The sequence below is a fragment of the Telmatherina bonti genome, assembly GCF_933228915.1.
Source record: "Telmatherina bonti genome assembly, chromosome: 21".
In the NCBI taxonomy this organism is placed as follows: Eukaryota; Metazoa; Chordata; class Actinopteri; order Atheriniformes; family Telmatherinidae; genus Telmatherina; species Telmatherina bonti.
In genome coordinates, this window is record NC_136630.1 from 30,708,549 (window position 1) to 30,731,467 (window position 22,919).

The 22,919-nt window shown below is 48.1% G+C and overlaps 1 protein-coding gene across 4 annotated transcripts in view; it reads right to left on the bottom strand.

The window, feature by feature from the left end:
• The window catches only part of LOC306771583 (rho GTPase-activating protein 23-like), a 92,276-nt gene that overhangs the window by 37,980 nt on the left and 31,377 nt on the right, over positions 1 to 22,919 (bottom strand). For 3 of the 4 annotated variants that reach the window (XM_079260796.1, XM_079260795.1, XM_079260798.1), the window contains exons 1-2: positions 2,622 to 2,668; positions 2,340 to 2,543 (exon numbers count right to left, since the gene is read on the bottom strand). In XM_079260796.1, coding sequence (XP_079116922.1) covers positions 2,340 to 2,543; positions 2,622 to 2,645 — 228 coding nt within the window. In that variant the 5' untranslated portion in view covers positions 2,646 to 2,668. Of the gene's footprint in view, positions 1 to 2,339; positions 2,544 to 2,621; positions 2,669 to 22,919 lie in introns of those variants that run through there. The other variant, XM_079260797.1, reaches the window with a different exon arrangement.

Here is a 22,919-nt window from a genome sequence, read left to right on the forward strand (position 1 = left end):
TCAAACTGACAACAAGCACAACCGAGTCCTTGTTCCATCCATATTCCACCTGCAGTTAGGATGGAGCCATGTGGAGGCTGATCAAGACAGATGGATGTTGATGGAGGCTGATGGAAGCAGATGGAGGCTGATGAAGGTGGATGGAAGCTGATTAAGACTCATAGAGGTGGATGGAGACCATCACTCAACAGTATGTGGAGTATCAGGAGGTGAGCAAGTGTCCATTCAAACATAATATGAATAAAGACTTTCTACTGTACATATTTGGTGTAATATAGCCATGCTGCTAGCATTAATATCCATCCATTCATCCATCCATCCATCCATCCATCCATCCATCCATCCATCCATCCATCTGTCCATCCATCCATCCATCTTCTGCCGCTTATCCGGGGTCGGGTCGTGGGGGCAGCAGCCTAAGCAGGGAAGCCCAGACTTCCCCCTCCCCAGCCACATTTGCCAACTCTGCGGGGCCAGGCCAGCCGAGAGATATAATCCCTCCAGCGTGTCCTGGGTCTTCCCCGGGGTCTCCTCCCAGAGGGTGTGAATAACTCACCATGGAGGTGTCCAGGAGGCATCCTGACCAGATGCCCGAGCCATCTCAACTGGTTCCTCTCGATGCGGAGGAGCAGCGGCTCTACTCTGTTCTCCTCCCGGATGACCGAGCTCCTCACCCTATCTCTAAGGGAGAGCCCGGCCACCCTGCAGAGGAAACTCATTTCAGCCGCCTGTATACGAGATCTCCTTCTTTCGGTCACGACCCACAGCTCATGACCATAAGTGAGGGTAGGAACGTAGATCGACTGGTAAATCGAGAGCTTTGCCTTCTGGCTCAGCTCCTTCTTCACCACGACAGACCGGCGCAGAGTCCGCATTACTGCAGACGCCGCACCGATCCGTCTGTCGATCTGACGCTCCATCCTTCCCTCACTCGTGAACAAGACCCCGAGATATTTAAACCCCTCCACTTGAGGTGGCATGAATAGCTTCAGTAATATAGCCATGCTGCTAGCATTAATAGTTTCAGTAATATAGCCATGCTGCTAGCATTAATAGTTTCAGTAATAAAGCCATGCTGCTAGTCATGCTGTTAGCATTAACGGTTTCAGTAATATAGCCATGCTGCTAGCATTAACAGTTTCAGTAATATAGCCATGCTGCTAGCATTAATGGTTTCAGTAATATAACCATGCTGCTAGTCATGCTGCTAGCATTAACAGCTTCAGTAATATAGCCATGCTGCTAGCATTAATGGTTTCAGTAATATAACCATGCTGCTAGTCATGCTGCTAGCATTAACAGCTTCAGTAATATAGCCATGCTGCTAGCATTAACAGCTTCAGTAATATAGCCATGCTGCTAGCATTAACAGCTTCAGTAATATAGCCATGCTGCTAGCATTAATGGTTTCAGTAATATAGCCATGCTGCTAGCATTAATAGTTTCAGTAATATAGCCATGCTGCTAGCATTAATGGTTTCAGTAATATAGCCATGCTGCTAGCATTAATGGTTTCAGTAATATAGCCATGCTGCTAGCATTAACAGCTTCAGTAATATAGCCATGCTGCTAGCATTAATGGTTTCAGTAATATAGCCATGCTGCTAGCATTAATGGTTTCAGTAATATAGCCATGCTGCTAGCATTAATAGTTTCAGTAATATAGCCATCCTGTCAGGCTCACACAACAACTTGTCCGTACTGTGACTGAGGGAAGAGGACCAATAGCCAGACCTAAACAACCACAAACTCAACCTCACCTGGCAGCAACACCAACTGAGAACATTTTGACCTAATATACAGGAACAGGTTCCTCTCTAAACTATATATTACTTATTCCTCAGGCTTCTTCGAAAACACTGAAAACACAGTTTTTTAATTTGTTAGTTATTTTTACTTTATCTGTTCTTGAGTATTGTGAAGAAAGAGACACAGGGGTAACAAGTACACTATGTAGTGGTGGTTTTTTACTCTTTTGGTTTCTTAGTATTTTTGTACTACAGTGAGCTGTTTGAGAAGATGCATTTATTAAACAATGTAAATATCTTCTCTTGTTCATTAATATAACAAGAGATTATCTACCGGTCATCAATCACAACGTCAACACCTGACAACATCAAATGATGATATTTTTATATCATATGGGATGTGATATTTTTGTGGTGTTTTGACTTTGATTTATTACATTTTTTTGCTTGTAGTATCAAACACAGTATTAAGTATTGAGTGTCATCATTTGTATCAGTATCAAGGTTGAAATTTTAGTATCTTGACAATCCTAAGAAAAAGACAGGGAAGTAAACTGGGAGGGGTGGGAGTTGGTGGTCTCAGTGGCTTACCCGAGAGTCTTCCTTCCCCCCATGTTGGGATGATTCTGGCGGGTAGACGATGAAGTGGCGCAGGGTGAAGCCAAATCCCTGCGAGTTCTTCTGGAGAAAAATAGTCCGTGGACCCTGCCACGACACACCCTCCACCTCACCTGACGACAGCGGCCGGCGCCTGTTCTCATTGGACGACACCATGCCATCTCTCCGCCCTTTAGTCTGTGGACAAGAGAGGATGGAGAAAATGTTAAAATCAGTAAGATGCAGCAAGAAAGATAAAATACAAAGACTGTGAACCTTGAAGTATACAGCAAGGATCATGTTCAGGAGTCCCCAGTAGGCTAGTGAGGACAGCTGGCTTCAGCTGCACTGAGTACACTGAAAGGAAGTGTGGGTGGGTGGAGGTCGGCGTATGTGCTTCATTCAGGGGGATCTGCCCAGTCCTGAACAGGGCAGAATTCCACCAATGCCAGGAATTTGTCAGAAACTTCCTCTTTCCAAGGAGGAAGCTTTATTATCACGAACCACCTTACCTACAATCACATTTATTACAGCCAACAATGGACACAGTAAAAATATATACCGTCTATTAATAACTGCCAGGAACAACAGGAACTGATCTGGACCCACGAACATAGATCTGGAAAATGAAATGAACAATAGACAAAGGAGGTCCAGACTTTCACACAATGACTCATAAAATCCACCAAACCGTGTAAGAGCTTCAGAAGGTGAGGATGAAACATCAGCAGATTTCTAGTAAAGTTTGTTTATTAACGTAGCTGCATAGAGTTCAACCATCGGACAAATTTATAACATGTCTCATAAAAACACAACTTCCACATGTTTACTGACAGACATCTCACAGTAGAAACACCACAACAGAGAACTTCTGTCCAGGTGTGATGACAACTGCAGATAATAACAAGAACACCTGATACCTGTTCAGGTGTGATGATGGTCATTAGATTAGTGTTTCAGGCAGGTAACAGAACCAGATCATGAACACAGATTCAAATGATGAAGGGTACAAAAGTCTATTCATCCATCAATCCATCAATCCACCCACTCAACCATCCATCCAGCCATCCGTCCATTTATCCACCCATCAATAAATCCATCCACCCACCCACCTACTCAACCATCCATCCATCCATTTATCCACCCATCAATCAATCCATCCACCCACCCACCCATCAATCCATCCATCCAGCCATTTATCCACTCATCAATCAATCCATCCACCCACCCACCCATCCATCCATCAATCCACCCACTCAACCATCCATCCAGCCATCCGTCCATTTATCCACCCATCAATAAATCCATCCACCCACCCACCCACCCATCAATCCATCCATCCAGCCATTTATCCACTCATCAATCAATCCATCCACCCACTCATCCATCCATCCATCCATCCATCCACCCACCCACCCATCCATCCATCCATCCATCCACCCACTCAACCATCCATCCATCTATCAATCCATCAGTTCTTCCACCCATCCATTAATCCATCCATCCACCCACTCAACCATCCATCTAGGCTTCCATCCATCCATCCATCCATCCACCCACTCAAACATCCATCCATCCTTCCATCCATCCATCCATCCATCCATCCATCCATCCATCCGTCCATCCATCCATCCACCCACTCAACCATCCATCCATCCATCCATCCAATTGGATGAAACATTGGTCTAAAGGGAAAAATATCAGATTATAATATTCCTGCTTCATCTTCCACAGTTTGGTTTTCAGCAAGAGAATCTGTATAATTCTGATCTGTTAGAAAAACACATAGAACAACACACACACTGACACACACGTCTCCATCATCCAGATTTCTCCCCACAGTCAGACTATCACTGATAACAGACATTTCTCTGCCTTGTTTTCTGAGTTGGAAAACAAGGATGGAAAATGTCAGCTGACGTTTCATTCAGAGGCGAGAACCTGAATGCTCTTACTTTCCTCACCTCATCTTCCTCACCACACCTTACACTGCACACTCTCTGCTTAAGTATGAAATGTCAACATGGTGTTGAAACAATGCAGCGTTTCCCTCGCCTCCATCTAGTTCCCTCATTCATCCACCTTTAGCGGAAAATGTCTTAAATTCACCCGTTAAATACAATCTAAAGTACGCTGAAAAATCTGCATATTTTACCCATGTGCAGGTGGTGTGAAGACGTGACGGTGGAAACCTTGTGTGTTAACACTTAGTGGGCTCATTTCATCCTGAGGAAACACTGAATTCTACTGAAAGTAAAATATACTGAAAAAACTTTCATCAAAGTTCTGGAGATAAATATTATTTACAGAAAGATCTAATGGGCAAAATAATTATTTAAGATCCAGGGTTAGGGGTTCATATCAAACAGCAGAATATAGACATGAAATATCTGCAGCTGGAAGAGAATACAGCCCAAAAGAACCCAACAGAACCTGACACAACCCGGAGAACCTGGCACAACCCGGAGAACCTGGCACAACGTGGAGAACCTGACACAACGCGGAGAACCTGGCACAACGCGGAGAACCTGACACAACGCGGAGAACCTCACACAACCCGGAGAACCTGGCACAACGCGGAGAACCTGACACAACCCAACAGAACCTGACACAATCTGGAGAACCTGGCACAACCCGGAGAACCTGGCACAACGCGGAGAACCTGACACAACGCGGAGAACCTGACAACCCAACAGAACCTGACACAACCCGGAGAACCTGGCACAACGCGGAGAACCTGACACAACGCGGAGAACCTGGCACAACCCAACAGAACCTGACACAATCTGGAGAACCTGGCACAACGCGGAGAACCTGACACAACGCGGAGAACCTGACAACCCAACAGAACCTGGCACAACCCGGAGAACCTGGCACAACGCGGAGAACCTGACACAACGCGGAGAACCTGACAACCCAACAGAACCTGGCACAACCCGGAGAACCTGGCACAACGCGGAGAACCTGACACAACGCGGAGAACCTGACACAACCCAACAGAACCTGACACAATCTGGAGAACCTGGCACAACCCGGAGAACCTGGCACAACGCGGAGAACCTGACACAACGCGGAGAACCTGACAACCCAACAGAACCTGACACAACCCGGAGAACCTGGCACAACCCAACAGAACCAAACAGAACCTGACACAACCCAGCAGAACTTGACATAACCCAACAGAACCCACCAGCAAACTCACAGAAAACTCACAGCTCTGTCTGGAATGAATGTCGGCCAGCCAGCCTCCAGCCTTGAGCCTGGTTGTTTGCCTGGTTTGCCTGGTGCCAGTTGGCAAGCAGCCTCTGGTCCAGAGGAACCAAAAATTGTCTGGAGCACAGTAAAGAACCAATCCAGAAGTTCTGATCCAGCTCAGTGACGGCTGGGAATGCACTCCCTGTTACTGACATCATCACCAGAACCATTTCTGTCTGCTAGTAGAACACTGGAACACTTGGGTCCAGATCCCAGCAGGAGTCTAACTGGATCTTTTCTGGGAAGCAGAATCTAATCAGGAGTCACTCTGATCTGACCAATCATCAACCAGATCCCGGTCTGGTTTCAGGAAGCGGAACCAGATCCCGGTCTGGTTTCAGGAAGCAGAACCAGATCCCGGTCTGGTTTCAGGAGGCAGAACCAGATCCAAGTCTGGTTTAAGGAAGCAGAACCAGATCCCAGTCTGGTTTCAGGAAGTGGAACCAGATCACAGTCTGGTTTAAGGAAGTGGAACCAGATCCCAGTCTGGTTTCAGGAAGTAGACCCAGATCCCAGTCTGGTTTCAGGAAGTGGAACCAGATCCCAGTCTGGTTTCAGGAAGTGGAACCAGATCACAGTCTGGTTTAAGGAAGTGGAACCAGATCCCAGTCTGGTTTCAGGAAGTAGACCCAGATCCCAGTCTGGTTTAAGGAAGTGGAACCAGATCCCAGTCTGGTTTCAGGAAGTGGAACCAGATCCCAGTCTGGTTTCAGGAAGTGGAACCAGATCCCAGTCTGGTTTCAGGAAGTGGAACCAGATCCCAGTCTGGTTTCAGGAAGTAGACCCAGATCCCAGTCTGGTTTAAGGAAGTGGAACCAGATCCCAGTCTGGTTTCAGGAAGTGGAACCAGATCCCAGTCTGGTTTCAGGAAGTGGAACCAGATCCCAGTCTGGTTTCAGGAAGTGGAACCAGATCCCAGTCTGGTTTCAGGAAGTGGAACCAGGTCCTAGTCTGGTTTCAGGAACAAGACCTGATGTAAAAGCTCAACCACACACACACACACACACACACACACACACACACACACACACACACACACACACACACACAGATACACGCTAGATTTTCCATCCAGCTGAATACGTCCGTGTGCACGGTGAGGATTCGGCCTCATGTCCCCGTTCCCTCATCAACAAGCCGTCAGAGCAGCATTACGTAACAGAGGAGGCCCAACACACACCACCACACACATATACACCAAAACACACCAGCACACACATATACACCAAAACACACCAGCACACACATATACACCAACACACACCACCACACACATATACACCAAAACACACCAGCACACACATATACACCAACACACACCAACACACACATATACACCAAAACACACCAGCACACACATATACACCAACACACACCAACACACACCAGCACACACATATACACCAACACACACCAACACACACATATACACCAACACACACCAACACACACATATACACCAACACACACCAACACACACATATACACCAACACACACAACACACACCAACACACACATATACACCAAAACACACCAACACACACATATACACCAACACACACCAACACACACATATACACCAACACACACCAACACACACATATACACCAAAACACACCAACACACACATATACACCAACACACACCAACACACACATATACACCAAAACACACCAGCACACACATATACACCAACACACACCAACACACACATATACACCAACACACACTAACACACACATATACACCAACACACACCAACACACACATACCGGTATACACCAACACACACATATACACCAACACACACTAACACACACATATACACCAACACACACCAACACACACATACCGGTATACACCAACACACACATATACACCAACACACACTAACACACACATATACACCAACACACACTAACACACACATATACACCAACACACACCAGCACACACATATACACCAAAACACACCAGCACACACATATACACCAAAACACACCAACACACACATATACACCAACACACACTAACACACACATATACACCAAAACACACCAGCACACACATATACACCAAAACACACCAGCACACACATATACACCAACACACACCAACACACACATATACACCAACACACACTAACACACACATATACACCAAAACACACCAACACACACATATACACCAAAACACACCAGCACACACATATACACCAACACACACTAACACACACATATACACCAAAACACAACAGCACACACATATACACCAAAACACACCAGCACACACATATACACCAACACACACCAACACACACATATACACCAACACACACCAACACACACATATACACCAACACACACATATACACCAACACACACTAACACACACATATACACCAACACACACCAACACACGCATACACACCAGCACACACCAACACACACATATACACCAACACACACATATACACCAACACACACTAACACACACATATACACCAACACACACCAACACACACATATACACCAACACACACCAACACACGCATACACACCAGCACACACCAACACACACATATACACCAACACACACTAACACACACATATACACCAACACACACATATACACCAACACACACCAGCACACACATATACACCAACACACACTAACACACACATATACACCAACACACACCAACACACACATATACACCAACACACACCAACACACACATACCGGTATACACCAACACACACATATACACCAACACACACTAACACACACATATACACCAACACACTAACACACACATATACACCAACACACACGAACACACACATATACAGCAACACACACCAGCACACAACACACACTTATACACTAACACACACCAACGCACACCAACACTCCCGCTGTCTCAGAACCAGGACAGTCCAGCTGTCTCTGAACCAGGACAGTCCAGGTGTTTCAGCCCAGCCTGGTTCTGAGTCTGACTAACTCTCCTCATCACAAAGACTCATCCAGCTGCTGGGAGTCCACGTTCTTGGACATGAATGTGAGGGGACGTTTTAACCCTCTGCTCTACCGTCCGCTAGAGGAGTAAAAGATGGTGGAGATAAACCTGCCTGAGCCGCTTCTACCAGCTGGTTTGGGTCTGTAAAACCCAAACGAAGTGTGTATCACTGCTGTCACATTTTAACCCTTTCACCGCCGCTACATTATCATTAACTTCTTCTTTGTAAAATCTCAACAATTTGCTAAAAAACATTCATTCTGTTTCGTCCAAAACAAACGAAAAAACACAGAAACAATTTTCTCTGGTGTTTTGGCTGGAAGTTAAAGGGTTAAATAGCTGTAGTTACTGCAATGTTCCTTCAGTGACTTCATGATTCATAAGGAGACGTCTAACGCCATGTCCAGCTGGATCTGAAGGCTTTTCTGCACTGTCATGTGACCCTCCAGCTGGTCTACGGAGGTTTTCCAGAGTTTCTATCCGTCCAGGAGGTCTACAATCCAGATGTAGTGTTTATTCAGAGACTCTAGATGGTAAATCCACCATTATTCATCACATCTTCATCACCATCACTACCATGTTGCTAAGAGACCTCTATTTTCACCTGGACATGATGATGAAGACACTTCCTGTCAGACTTTCCACCAATCAGAGGGCTTAAACTGACGGTAACGTCCAATCAGGAGCAGCCAAAGATCAATAAGTGATGAGAAAAGCAGGAAAATAATGATCCTCTATGGCTGGAATAAAGCCAGGAAGATGTTTGGGATGCAGCTGAGGTGGAGGTGCTGCAGTGAGGACAGCAGGTAGATAGTAGCAGGAAGACTTGTGTGTGTGTGTGTGTGTGTGTGTGTGTGTGTGTGTGTGTTAGCGGTTAGAGGCTTTGCTGAAAACATGTCTGCATGCTGACTGCGATCAAAACAGGCTGCTTGGCAGAAAATACAACTCAAAAATACAGAAAATGTTTGGAGTTTTAAGGGTAATGAAAGAAAACACGCATCTCCATCATGAAATATCTTAGTCGGGATAAAATGAACCAGTTCAGATTTATGGATCAATATTTTTCCAATCTATTGTTTACCAAAGATAAATAATCTAAATATTGTTTACCAAAGATAAATAATCTAAATATTGTTTACCAAAGATAAATAATCTAAATATTGTTTACCAAAGATAAATAATCTAAATGAGTTGACAGTGATACTAACGCTGCGTCCTGTACGGCGCCTTGTTGTTACTCTGAGTAGACGGCAGGGTGTCCAGCTCGGGTCCTGCAGGTTGTCCATGTGTCCCTGCTCCAACACTTCTGACTAATAGAATAGAATTGAATATATTAATAAATCTGTCATTCTGCAGGATTTTATCGGATCCATTTGATGGAAGCCAGGTGTGTTGGAGCAGGGACACACTGAGCGCCTGCGGCCCCCGGAACAGAGGATGGTTGGACTGTATGTCGTCGTTACCCAGGACAAGCGGTGGCGCTGTATGAGCCTCCTGGAAGCCCGTCTCCGTGGCGATGAGACCGGCGTTGGACGGGGAGATGCGTGAGGAGAGATGGCCCTCAGAACGGCCAGCCAGATACAGCGAGGTTCTGCGTCGCTACAGTCCACCCCGACGGAGCACTGGAAGCGCCACTCGTGGCCGGAAGGAGCTGGTGCGACGCGCGACCCCGTCAGCATAGCCCCTCCCCATCCACGTGAGCGCTCGCTGTCCGCCAACAGGAACACACCCGACGAGGTCAGGAAGCCTCAGCATGCCTCGGTGATGCCGCCGCCGCGCCGCGGTGGACGACTCCGGGCCGCAGCTCCTCTCTGACTCACTGGAGAAGGTTCTCAGGTTCTGCTGGGATCAGACGGACCATTTCCGGGATCTCTCCCCGGTTCCGCCCCGTCTGGACGAGCTGGGTCTCATCTGGATCTGAGACGAAACTTTCAGTCAGTCTGGCGGATGAGGACTTGTCGGTCCTGGTGAGACGGCTTCACCAGAGGACAGGACTGGTCCTCTGAAGAACCACCGGTGGCGTCGCTGCCGGGTCTCCAGGCCATGAAGGACTAGTTGAATCCCGTCGTTTGGATCATCTGAAGGCGTTTGTTTTAAATCTGGAAGAAATCCCAGGATGCCGGAGAAGTCCTCCTCCTGCCGGCACCATGGAGCGGCACTGACTGTCTTTACTGCTGTCTAAGTATAGTCCTGCCTCCTCATCTCTGCCATGCCTCTCTCTCTCTCTCTCTCTCTCTCTCTCTCTCCCCGGGGTGTATCTGCTGACATCCCTCTCTCTCTCACATTCCTCTCGTCCTTTAGAAACACAGCCGGCCTGTTGGTAGAGCACACAGAGATGCTAATCTTCCTGTGTGTGCTGGGTCTCCCTGTCGCCTCCTGTTAGCCTCACAACCTGGTGGCTGATGCTGTTCTGGGTACAAACACACCATAAGCCTCCACTGTGGGCCTGAAACGGCTTCCCAGTGAGGAACTGGGAGATGGAGAGAACGTCTACCTGCTGATTTCACCTGAACCCGAAAAATAATTGTAATAATTTGCTAAATGATGATTTAGTGACAGGAGAAGCTGCTTCTGAACTTTGTTTAAATAAAAGTAAAAACCAAAGAGGGATTTTCTGATGAGCCGCGGACCAGAACACCTGCCACCAGGTGCAGACGTCACAGAAAACACCTGACTGCAGCGAACGCCTCCAACCACGTCTCATCATGATGGTTTTAAATCTTACTGTTGGACCACAATGCAGAAGCAGCGTCGGGCTTTTCAGGCCAGTTTTATTCATCTTGCTTTTGTCGACTCGCTTCAGGATGGTTTCCTGGTCCGATGCGAGGCTGGCAGGACGCTGGAGCGCGAGCGTCACGTTACGGCTGGAACGTCTTAATTATGATTCATTCATGACTCAAAAATCAGCGCATTAAAAAAAGGAACGCATTTAAATGCCGAGGATTTGTCACAAACTCCTGGTACTGATGCACACACACACACACACACACACACACACACTTCTTCCTGCTACTATCTACCTGCTGTCCTCACTGCAGCACCTCCACCTCAGCTGCATCCCAAACATCTTCTTGGCTTTATTCCAGCCATAGAGGATCATTATTTTCCTGCTTTTCTCATCACTTGTTGATCTTTGGCTGCTCCTGATTGGACGTTACCATCAGTTTAAGCTCTCTGATTGGTGGAAAGTCTGACAGGAAGTGTCTTCATCATCATGTCCAGGTGGAAATAGAGGTCTCTTAGCAACATGGTAGTGATGGTGATGAAGATGTGATGAATAATGGTGGATTTACCATCTAGAGTCTCTGAATAAACACTACATCTGGATTGTAGACCTCCTGGACGGATAGAAACGCTGGAAAACCTCCGTAGACCAGCTGGAGGGTCACATGACCATCCCTGCTGTTTCTGAGACGCTGAGGATGATGATGATGATGATGGGAGAGAAGGAGCTTGCAGATCTGCTGGAGGTTTAACTTTACCGCAGATCAGTTAAACACAAAGAAAAGTGAAAACATGGGTCTTGGTTCTGGTTCTATAAAATCTGGTTCTTCAGGTTTTCCTGGTTTTATATTTCGGATCTACAAACTTCTGATATCCACAAATAATTCTGATTTTAATGAGTTATGTTGCTGAAAACACCTGCTGTCAGTAGCATGGTTGTTGGTCTGAGTATTGACTGGGATTTTCTCACACAACCATCTCCAGAGCTGGCAGAGAATCATCTCTGAACACACACCGCGTCCAGCCTGGAGGCAGATGGTCTCCAGCAGCAGAAGACCACAGCGGGTTCCCTCCTGTCAGTAAGAACAGGAAACTGAGGCTACAATTCACACAGACTCACCAGAACTGGACAATAGAAGATGGAGAAACGTTGCTGGTCTGATGAGTCTCCAGTTCAGCTCCACATTCACATGGTAGGATCAGAATCTGCTGGAAACATCATGACAACATGGATCCATCCTGCCGTCAGGATCAACGCTGCAGGATGACCATGTCCATCCCTTTCTGAGCACAGTGCAGCATCTTCTGATGGAAACTTCCAGCAGGATGATGCACCATGTCACAAAGCTCACATCATCTCCACCATGATGATGAGTTCACTGTCCTCCAACGGCTCCACAGTCACCAGATCTACATCCAGCCCGTCTTCCTGAGGACAGAGCGATGCCGTCTGACCGACTCCCTTCCTCTGACAAAAGCAACGTTCCCAACATGCAGTCCCACTTTGTTTTCTTCTAAACAAGGAGAATCATCTGCTCCGAGGCCTTCCTCAGACATGTCTCACTACTGAAAAGCTGCAAAGTGTTTCCTAAAACTGGTCATGTGGATGAAACGTCTCAACTGGTCTCTGTGTGGACACGGTCTGAAATCACACTGGATCTAAACAGTAGAGCCTCGGAGACCCCCCTGGACTGCTCGGATGACCTGGGGGTCCAGGGACCACCGGACTGCTCGAATGACCTGGGGGTCCAGGGACCACCGGACTGCTCGGATGACCTGGGGGTCCAGGGACCACCGGACTGCTCGGATGACCTGGGGGTCCAGGGACCACCGGACTGCTCGGATGACCTGGGGGTCCAGGAAACCATGGACTGCTCGGATGACCTGGGGGTCCAGGAAACCATGGACTGCTCGGATGACCTGGGGGTCCAGGGACCACCGGACTGCTCGGATGACCTGGGGGTCCAGGGACCACCGGCTGGTAACCACTGCCCTAGGGCACCTTCGGTTCCTGGTGGAACTGGAGATTCTTGTCTGTGATGGACGACCAGAAGAAAGCTGCGGTTTTCCTCCCAGCTGAGGAAACCTGGCTGCAGCTTCTCTGTGTGGAGTAGAAACTCCTTCCAGCCCTCCGTCTGCTGCAGCTTTATAACATGTTAATAACATGTTAATAACCCCACGCTACCAGCAGGGATGTTTGTGTCGAGACGCTGCATGTTTGTGGAAATGTCTCCGACTAAGTAACGTTAACTCGCTGTGGATGGAAAAACGGCTCCAGCTGAGCTGCCGACTTCCATCAGCGTTGGAGCTTCATGTGAACGGCGCTGTGTGTTTTCCCCTCACACATCCCGGTGTGTGTGTTTTCCCCTCACACATCCCGGTGTGTGTTTTCCCCTCACACATCGCCGTGTGTGTGTTTTCCCCTCACACATCCCGGTGTGTGTGTTTTCCCCTCACACATCCCGGTGTGTGTTTTCCCCTCACACATCCCGGTGTGTGTGTTTTCCCCTCACACATCCCGGTGTGTGTGTTTTCCCCTCACACATCCCGGTGTGTGTGTTTTCCCCTCACACATCGCCGTGTGTGTGTTTTCCCCTCACACATCCCGGTGTGTGTGTTTTCCCCTCACACATCGCCGTGTGTGTGTTTTCCCCTCACACATTGCGGTGTGTGTTTTCCCCTCACACATCCCGGTGTGTGTGTTTTCCCCTCACACATCGCCGTGTGTGTGTTTTCCCCTCACACATCGCGGTGTGTGTGTTTTCCCCTCACACATTGCGGTGTGTGTTTTCCCCTCACACATCGCCGTGTGTGTGTTTTCCCCTCACACATCGCCGTGTGTGTGTTTTCCCCTCACACATCCCGGTGTGTGTTTTCCCCTCACACATCCCGGTGTGTGTGTTTTCCCGGTGTGTGTTTTCCCGTCTCCAGCAGAACTGTCAGTCCAACCCCTCCTGACACCTGGGAGCGCGTCGACGGCAGAGGCAGTGGTGGGATGGAGACGCTGAGGGAGGCTGACGGCCATGCAAACATCATTCCTCCACTTCTCCTCCCTTTCTCACCACTTCCCTCTTTCACTGGTTTATCTCCCACTTTTCTTCTTCTCTTCTCTCCCCTTTCCTTTCCTCTCTTACATCCAGTTCCTATTCTTTTATTTCCTTTCCTGTTTCTTTAGAGACTTTCTTTTGTCCTTTCCTTTCCTTTTCTTTAATCCCTTTGTTTTGTTTCCTTTCCTTTCCTTCCATCCTCTCCTTTCCTCAGCATGCATCCTCTGTGGGGACTGTGGAACTCGGGGAGGGCGTCGTGTCCTCGTGGAAGTGTTTCTCTGACTGTGTTCGTACTAATAATGATGGAGGATTGGGGCCAGAACAAAAATAACCCGATGTGATGCGTGAGTCAGAATCTGACCTGCTTCTTTATGCGTTGCGTACAGCCAACCATGTGATGGCTGTGAAGAGGAACGTTTCTCTCTGCTTTATGAATTCACCACATGAGAACACATAAACCCTTCCATACGTAATGAGAGGTTGATGAAGGTGATGAAGTGCTGTGGAACGGACGTTGATGTTCAGATGGAGGTGATCCATCGCCTTTCCTTTTACAGATCCAGTCTGATGGTTCTCTTCCTTTCAGTCCTGCTCTGGGGCATCACATGCAGCTTCCACAAAGCATCTCCTCCCATCACACATCTGGATGCCTCTGGCCTCTGGTCACAGAACACATCTGGACGTTCACGTTGCTCATGGCTAACTGCTGTTGGGAGACCTGCTTCTCCGCTGCACTGAAAACATTTAGTCTGTTCATGCTGGTTCATGTGCTGAGGAGAAGCTCTAATCTGCCGGACTGGGGGGGACATACTGGGATTCCTTTTTCCTCTGCAGTAATCTGGAGCCTGAAACCCAGGCTCGTTTTCCATCCAAGCAGCTAAAACTCCACAGAATGAAAGAACTGAGCCACAGACTTTTCCGCGTTCAGGCTGGTCTCCAGCTAAATAACAGCATAAATGACGGAGAAATACAGAAAATACAGCATTTTTTCACATGTAGACGTAAAATAACACGATCAAGATGTTCACATTTACTCAGAACACTTAGAACAGAAAAAGAGGCGTAAAGAAGAGGCAGGAGCTGCTGACAGTCGGCGTGCTGGAAGCGGAAACACATGACAGAAAATCAGGGAAAGCTTCAGCAGAATGACATGACACTGCAACGCACCAATCTGCCGCGGCGTTGTGAGGACGCTGCTGAATACAGAACAATACGGTGCAGTTGCTTCCTCCCCCACATTCATGCTGGCATCCTGCCTCTGCTCTCCTGAGAGAGACCAGGAAACCACGCAGTGCTGAGGCCCAGATCTCCAGAACCACCAAACATTCCCAGAGACACAACGTTTGCACAGCGCTGCAGGTCTCCAGCAACAGCTCTGATGTGGTTCTAGCTCCTCCAGCTTAACCCTGATGTGGTTCTAGCTCCTCCAGCTTGACCCTGATGTGGTTCTAGCTCCTCCAGCTTGACCCTGATGTGGTTCTAGCTCCTCCAGCTTAACCCTGATGTGGTTCTAGCTCCTCCAGCTTGACCCTGATGTGGTTCTAGCTCCTCCAGCTTGACCCTGATGTGGTTCTAGCTCCTCCAGCTTAACCCTGATGTGGTTCCAGCTCCTCCAGCTTAACCCTGATGTGGTTCTAGCTCCTCCAGCTTAACCCTGATGTGGTTCTAGCTCCTCCAGCTTGACCCTGATGTGGTTCTAGCTCCTCCAGCTTAACCCTGATGTGGTTCCAGCTCCTCCAGCTTGACCCTGATGTGGTTCCAGCTCCTCCAGCTTAACCCTGATGTGGTTCTAGCTCCTCCAGCTTGACCCTGATGTGGTTCTAGCTCCTCCAGCTTAACCCTGATGTGGTTCTAGCTCCTCCAGCTTGACCCTGATGTGGTTCTAGCTCCTCCAGCTTAACCCTGATGTGGTTCCAGCTCCTCCAGCTTAACCCTGATGTGGTTCTAGCTCCTCCAGCTTAACCCTGATGTGGTTCTAGCTCCTCCAGCTTAACCCTGATGTGGTTCTAGCTCCTCCAGCTTGACCCTGATGTGGTTCTAGCTCCTCCAGCTTGACCCTGATGTGGTTCTAGCTCCTCCAGCTTGACCCTGATGTGGTTCTAGCTCCTCCAGCTTGACCCTGATGTGGTTCTAGCTCCTCCAGCTTGACCCTGATGTGGTTCTAGCTACTCCAGCTTAACCCTGATGTGGTTCTAGCTCCTCCAGCTTAACCCTGATGTGGTTCTAGCTCCTCCAGCTTAACCCTGATGTGGTTCTAGCTCCTCCAGCTTAACCCTGATGTGGTTCTAGCTCCTCCAGCTTGACCCTGATGTGGTTCTAGCTCCTCCAGCTTGACCCTGATGTGGTTCTAGCTCCTCCAGCTTAACCCTGATGTGGTTCTAGCTCCTCCAGCTTAACCCTGATGTGGTTCTAGCTCCTCCAGCTTGACCCTGATGTGGTTCTAGCTCCTCCAGCTTAACCCTGATGTGGTTCCAGCTCCTCCAGCTTGACCCTGATGTGGTTCCAGCTCCTCCAGCTTAACCCTGATGTGGTTCTAGCTCCTCCAGCTTAACCCTGATGTGGTTCTAGCTCCTCCAGCTTAACCCTGATGTGGTTCTAGCTCCTCCAGCTTAACCCTGATGTGGTTCCAGCTCCTCCAGCTTAACCCTGATGTGGTTCCAGCTCCTCCAGCTTAACCCTGATGTGGTTCTAGCTCCTCCAGCTTAACCCTGATGTGGTTCTAGCTCCTCCAGCTTAACCCTGATGTGGTTCTAGCTCCTCCAGCTTAACCCTGATGTGGTTCCAGCTCCTCCAGCTTGACCCTGATGTGGTTCTAGCTCCTCCAGCTTAACCCTGATGTGGTTCCAGCTCCTCCAGCTTAACCCTGATGTGGTTCTAGCTCCTCCAGCTTAACCCTGATGTGGTTCTAGCTCCTCCAGCTTGACCCTGATGTGGTTCTAGCTCCTCCAGCTTGACCCTGATGTGGTTCTAGCTCCTCCAGCTTAACCCTGATGTGGTTCTAGCTCCTCCAGCTTAACCCTGATGTGGTTCCAGCTCCTCCAGCTTGACCCTGATGTGGTTCTAGCTCCTCCAGCTTAACCCTGATGTGGTTCCAGCTCCTCCAGCTTAACCCTGATGTGGTTCTAGCTCCTCCAGCTTGACCCTGATGTGGTTCCAGCTCCTCCAGCTTGACCCTGATGTGGTTCTAGCTCCTCCAGCTTGACCCTGATGTGGTTCTAGCTCCTCCAGCTTGACCCTGATGTGGTTCTAGCTCCTCCAGCTTAACCCTGATGTGGTTCTAGCTCCTCCAGCTTAACCCTGATGTGGTTCCAGCTCCTCCAGCTTAACCCTGATGTGGTTCTAGCTCCTCCAGCTTGACCCTGATGTGGTTCTAGCTCCTCCAGCTTAACCCTGATGTGGTTCTAGCTCCTCCAGCTTGACCCTGATGTGGTTCTAGCTCCTCCAGCTTGACCCTGATGTGGTTCTAGCTCCTCCAGCTTAACCCTGATGTGGTTCTAGCTCCTCCAGCTTAACCCTGATGTGGTTCTAGCTCCTCCAGCTTGACCCTGATGTGGTTCTAGCTCCTCCAGCTTAACCCTGATGTGGTTCTAACTCCTCCAGCTTGACCCTGATGTGGTTCTAGCTCCTCCAGCTTGACCCTGATGTGGTTCTAGCTCCTCCAGCTTGACCCTGATGTGGTTCTAGCTCCTCCAGCTTAACCCTGATGTGGTTCTAGCTCCTCCAGCTTAACCCTGATGTGGTTCTAGCTCCTCCAGCTTGACCCTGATGTGGTTCTAGCTCCTCCAGCTTAACCCTGATGTGGTTCTAGCTCCTCCAGCTTAACCCTGATGTGGTTCTAGCTCCTCCAGCTTGACCCTGATGTGGTTCTAGCTCCTCCAGCTTGACCCACATGTGAGGGACATGAGCCGCTCTCAGAATGTCTCACACCTCGTATGGATCCATTTCTCATCCAGAGGTTCAGAATCTGTCTGATTCTCCCGCTGATCTGAGACCGGAACCAGGAAGCTGGATTTTCTGTTGCAGAGGTAACTTCCAGGTGAACTCCGGGTTTTCTGTCCCACAACGCGGGTTCACTGCTTCCCTGGATAAATCGCCATGGTAACCCATGCTGATTTTCTGATGCTGATGCTGACCTGAAGTTTTGGGGAGCAGATTGTTTTTGCAGGATGACAAAACCGGATTTACAAACATAAACTCTGAAATGACTTGCAGACACATGTTTCATGACGTCACGCTGAGCCGTGTGGAACATCCCGTCCACGCTGGCGGCGGATGTGAGACGGCGCTGCAGAGAGTTTAGGAACAGAAGCATCCTCCGGATGATGTAGTGCGGCCTCGTCTCTGAGAACCTTATAGTCTGGTTCTGCTCTGGTTCTTCACCTGTTCCCAGGTCTGTTCTGTTACTCTGAAGCAATGAGCTGCATGTAACGCAGTATTCCAGAAGCACACGCACCGACACGCGGCGCCGGGCCTCGGAAGAGACATCTGCGACGTTATAAAGCAAAACTGTCGCATCAGTAAATGTCCTATCATCTCAGTTTTCTGCCAGCAGTCCTTCATGACTGTTGCTATGGCAACAGCGTTGCTTTTGCTCTGGATGATGAGTTTATTTCTTCATACGTGTGAAAAACGACTTTCTGCTCCTCCTGGGTGAAGTCGCTGCTCTGCAGGGCTTCTTCATGCCTGCGATTGGTCAGACGCTGCAAACTCCGCCCCTTTTATGCAGCGTGCACTGATCATGATGGGAAACCTGGTTAACGAGTTGATAACCAGCCTGGTGGTGGCGCTATCAGGTTCCTGACATCTGGGTAAGACGGCCAGGTGGTGGAGAGACATCTGAGTGTGTGTGGTCCTCAGAGGACCGAGGTGTTCCAGTGACCCTTCCTTAGCAGTGGGAGGTGTTCCAGTGGGAGGGAGCGTGAGCATACTGGGAGCAGTGGTGTGCGGTGGGTCCGATGGGAAGCACGGAGCAGCAGGAGGACACACACTCGTCGTACGTCTCCAGAGAAAGCTAATTGACCCATTTTCAGTCAACTGTGAAAATCGCTCTGAACTAAAAATAACTCCAAAGTTCATGTCGGCCGCTGAACCGAGCCGCAGCTGCTGCCGCTCTGATCTCAGTTAGACGTCGTCCTGCAGGCTCATGTGGTGGTCCTCAGATCCCAGAGAGACCTCCACACCCTGCTCAGTCCAGTCCTGGTGGGTCCAGGTGGATCTGCTGCTGCTCATCTCTTCCACGTGTTCAGACTGGGCTTCCATGGCTGTCTGAACGAACTCATTTCCACCAGCAGCGGTCTGGAAGTTCAGGTCGGAGTAGAAACTCCTCATCAAGGTCTTTGCAGCCTGGTAACGAGTCTTTCTTTCATCCAGGTGTGTTCAATAGAGCTGTGTTGTAAAGATCAATTCAGCAATTCCAAATCGATTTTCATATTAACTCCTCAAGATTGATCCGTAAGTCCAAAGATCAATTTTTAAAGGAATTTTTATCCAGATGAAGTTTGACGTCTTTGAATTTACACATGCGAGCTTCATGTGAGCCAGGTACTAGCACTGTTAGCCTAGCCCGGAACGTTTCAGGCTGAGATCTGGAAACAAGAAGTTACTGCTAATGTAAAGTTACTTCACTGTTCTGTGGTGAGACTGGTGCTGTCTGCTGCTAACTGGTTTATGTCTGCTGCTAACTGGTTTATGTCCGCTGCTAACTGGTTTATGTCCGCTGCTAAGTGGTTTATGTCTGCTGCTAACTGGTTTATGTCCGCTGCTAACTGGTTTATGTCCGCTGCTAACTGGTTTATGTCTGCTGCTAAGTGGTTTATGTCCGCTGCTAAGTGGTTTATGTCCGCTGCTAACTGGTTTATGTCTGCTGCTAACTGGTTTATGTCCGCTGCTAACTGGTTTATGTCTGCTGCTTACTGGTTTATGTCTGCTGCTAACTGGTTTATGTCTGCTGCTAACTGGTGTTGTCTGCTACTAACTGGTTTATGTCTGCTGCTAACTGGTTTATGTCTGCTGCTAACTGGTGCTGTCTGCTGCTAACTGGTTTATGTCTGCTGCTAACTGGTGCTGTCTGCTGCTAACTAGTTTATGTCTGCTGCTAACTGGTGCTGTCTGCTGCTAACTGGTTTATGTCTGCTGCTAGCTGGTTTATATCTGCTGCTAACTGGTTTATGTCTGCTGCTAGCTGGTTTATATCTGCTGCTAACTGGTTTATGTCTGCTGCTAGCTGGTTTATGTCTGCTGCTAACTGGTTTATATCTGCTGCTAACTGGTTTATGTCTGCTGCTAGCTGGTTTATATCTGCTGCTAACTGGTTTATGTCTGCTGCTAACTGGTTTATGTCTGCTGCTAACTGGTGCTGTCTGCTGCTAACTGGTTTATGTCTGCTGCTAACTGGTGCTGTCTGCTGCTAACTGGTTTATGTCTGCTGCTAGCTGGTTTATATCTGCTGCTAACTGGTTTATATCTGCTGCTAGCTGGTTTATATCTGCTGCTAGCTGGTTTATGTCTGCTGCTAGCTGGTTTATATCTGCTACTAACTGGTTTATATCTGCTGCTAACTGGTTTATGTCTGCTGCTAGCTGGTTTATGTCTGCTGCTAACTGGTGCTGTCTGCTGCTAACTAGTTTATGTCTGCTGCTAACTGGTGCTGTCTGCTGCTAACTGGTTTATGTCTGCTGCTAGCTGGTTTATATCTGCTGCTAACTGGTTTATGTCTGCTGCTAGCTGGTTTATATCTGCTGCTAACTGGTTTATGTCTGCTGCTAGCTGGTTTATGTCTGCTGCTAACTGGTTTATGTCTGCTGCTAACTGGTTTATGTCTGCTGCTAGCTGGTTTATATCTGCTGCTAACTGGTTTATGTCTGCATCTAGCTGGTTTATGTCTGTTGCTAGCTGGTGCTGTCTGCTGCTAACTGGTTTATGTCTGCTGCTAACTGGTGCTGTCTGCTGCTAACTGGTTTATGTCTGCTGCTAACTGGTTTATGTCTGCTGCTAGCTGGTTTATGTCTGCTGCTAACTGGTTTATGTCTGCATCTAGCTGGTTTATGTCTGCTGCTAGCTGGTGCTGTCTGCTGCTAGCTGGTGCTGTCTGCTGCTAACTGGTGCTGTCTGCTGCTAACTGGTGCTGTCTGCTGCTAACTGGTTTATGTCTGCTGCTAGCTGGTTTATGTCTGCTGCTAACTGGTGCTGTCTGCTGCTAACTGGTTTATGTCTGCTGCTAGCTGGTTTATGTCTGCTGCTAACTGGTGCTGAGCACAGAGTGGTGGACAGATGTATGAGACTATTGTTCTCCACTGGACAGAAGCGTCTCTGAGAACCATCGAGACGAAACAGTTTGGTGTTTGTGTTTTTAGAATGAAAAACCAACATGATGCAGGAAGGAAACAAGAGAAGATCGACGGCTACAACTCTGCAGTTATTGTGTCATTTCATAAACACGCCGATGAAGCTAAAAAGCTCAGTGTTTTCCAACAACATCCATCAGGATACCTGCCAGGATGTGTGGGAAAAGCCTCAATCCCAAACAGCCGACCCTGGAATGAACAGTCCAGTTTGACCCAATTCATTCATACTCCAATAAGACCAGAACCAGGAAGGAAAACCTCCATCAGAACCGGAACCAGGAAGGAAAACCTCCATCAGAACCAGAACCAGGAAGGAAAACCTCCATCAGAACCGGAACCAGGAAGGAAAACCTCCATCAGAACCAGAACCAGGAAGGAAAACCTCCATCAGGACCAGAACCAGGAAGGAAAACCTCCATCAGAACCGGAACCAGGAAGGAAAACCTCCATCAGAACCGGAACCAGGAAGGAAAACCTCCATCAGAACCAGAACCAGGAAGGAAAACCTCCATCAGGACCAGAACCAGGAAGGAAAACCTCCATCAGGACCAGAACCAGGAAGGAAAACCTCCATCAGGACCAGAACCAGGAAAGAAAACCTCCATCAAACAATTGTTTATTCAGCAGTGATATATCTGGAGCAGCTGTGTGAACTTCTCATCTTGTTCCAGAAGCTGGAGCTGCATATAAATGTTCTGTTGTCTTCCTGCTGCGCTACGTTTGGCTGTTAGCTCTGCAGTTACCTTAGGATGGTGTCCTGCTGGGTGGGCGGTAACGTTAGTCGTGTTACCGCCGTACAGAGTTTACAGGTTTCCACATGTCCAGCTCTGCTTTTCCTTCAAAGTTAAAAATCCAAAAATGTTTCCGAACATTGGACTTAAAATGTGAAGGTGGAGGATTTATCTCTGCTCATTTTTCAGGCTGTTGCCATTCTCCGTCTTCTGTTTACGTGTTTCCTGAATGGATAAAACGTCGTGTTACTGGACATGTCGCCCCCTGCTGGAGAAAAGCGGTAACTTCTCCATCTGGTATCTAAAAATAATAAAATTAAAAATTAAAAATTAAAAATAAACAGTTTTGACCAAAAATCCATTTAAAAATTGCAAAACAAAAAAATCAATAATTTTTTTTCCCACCCGTAGTGGGTGTCAGCAACAAACTTATTTAAACATTTTATTTGTCACA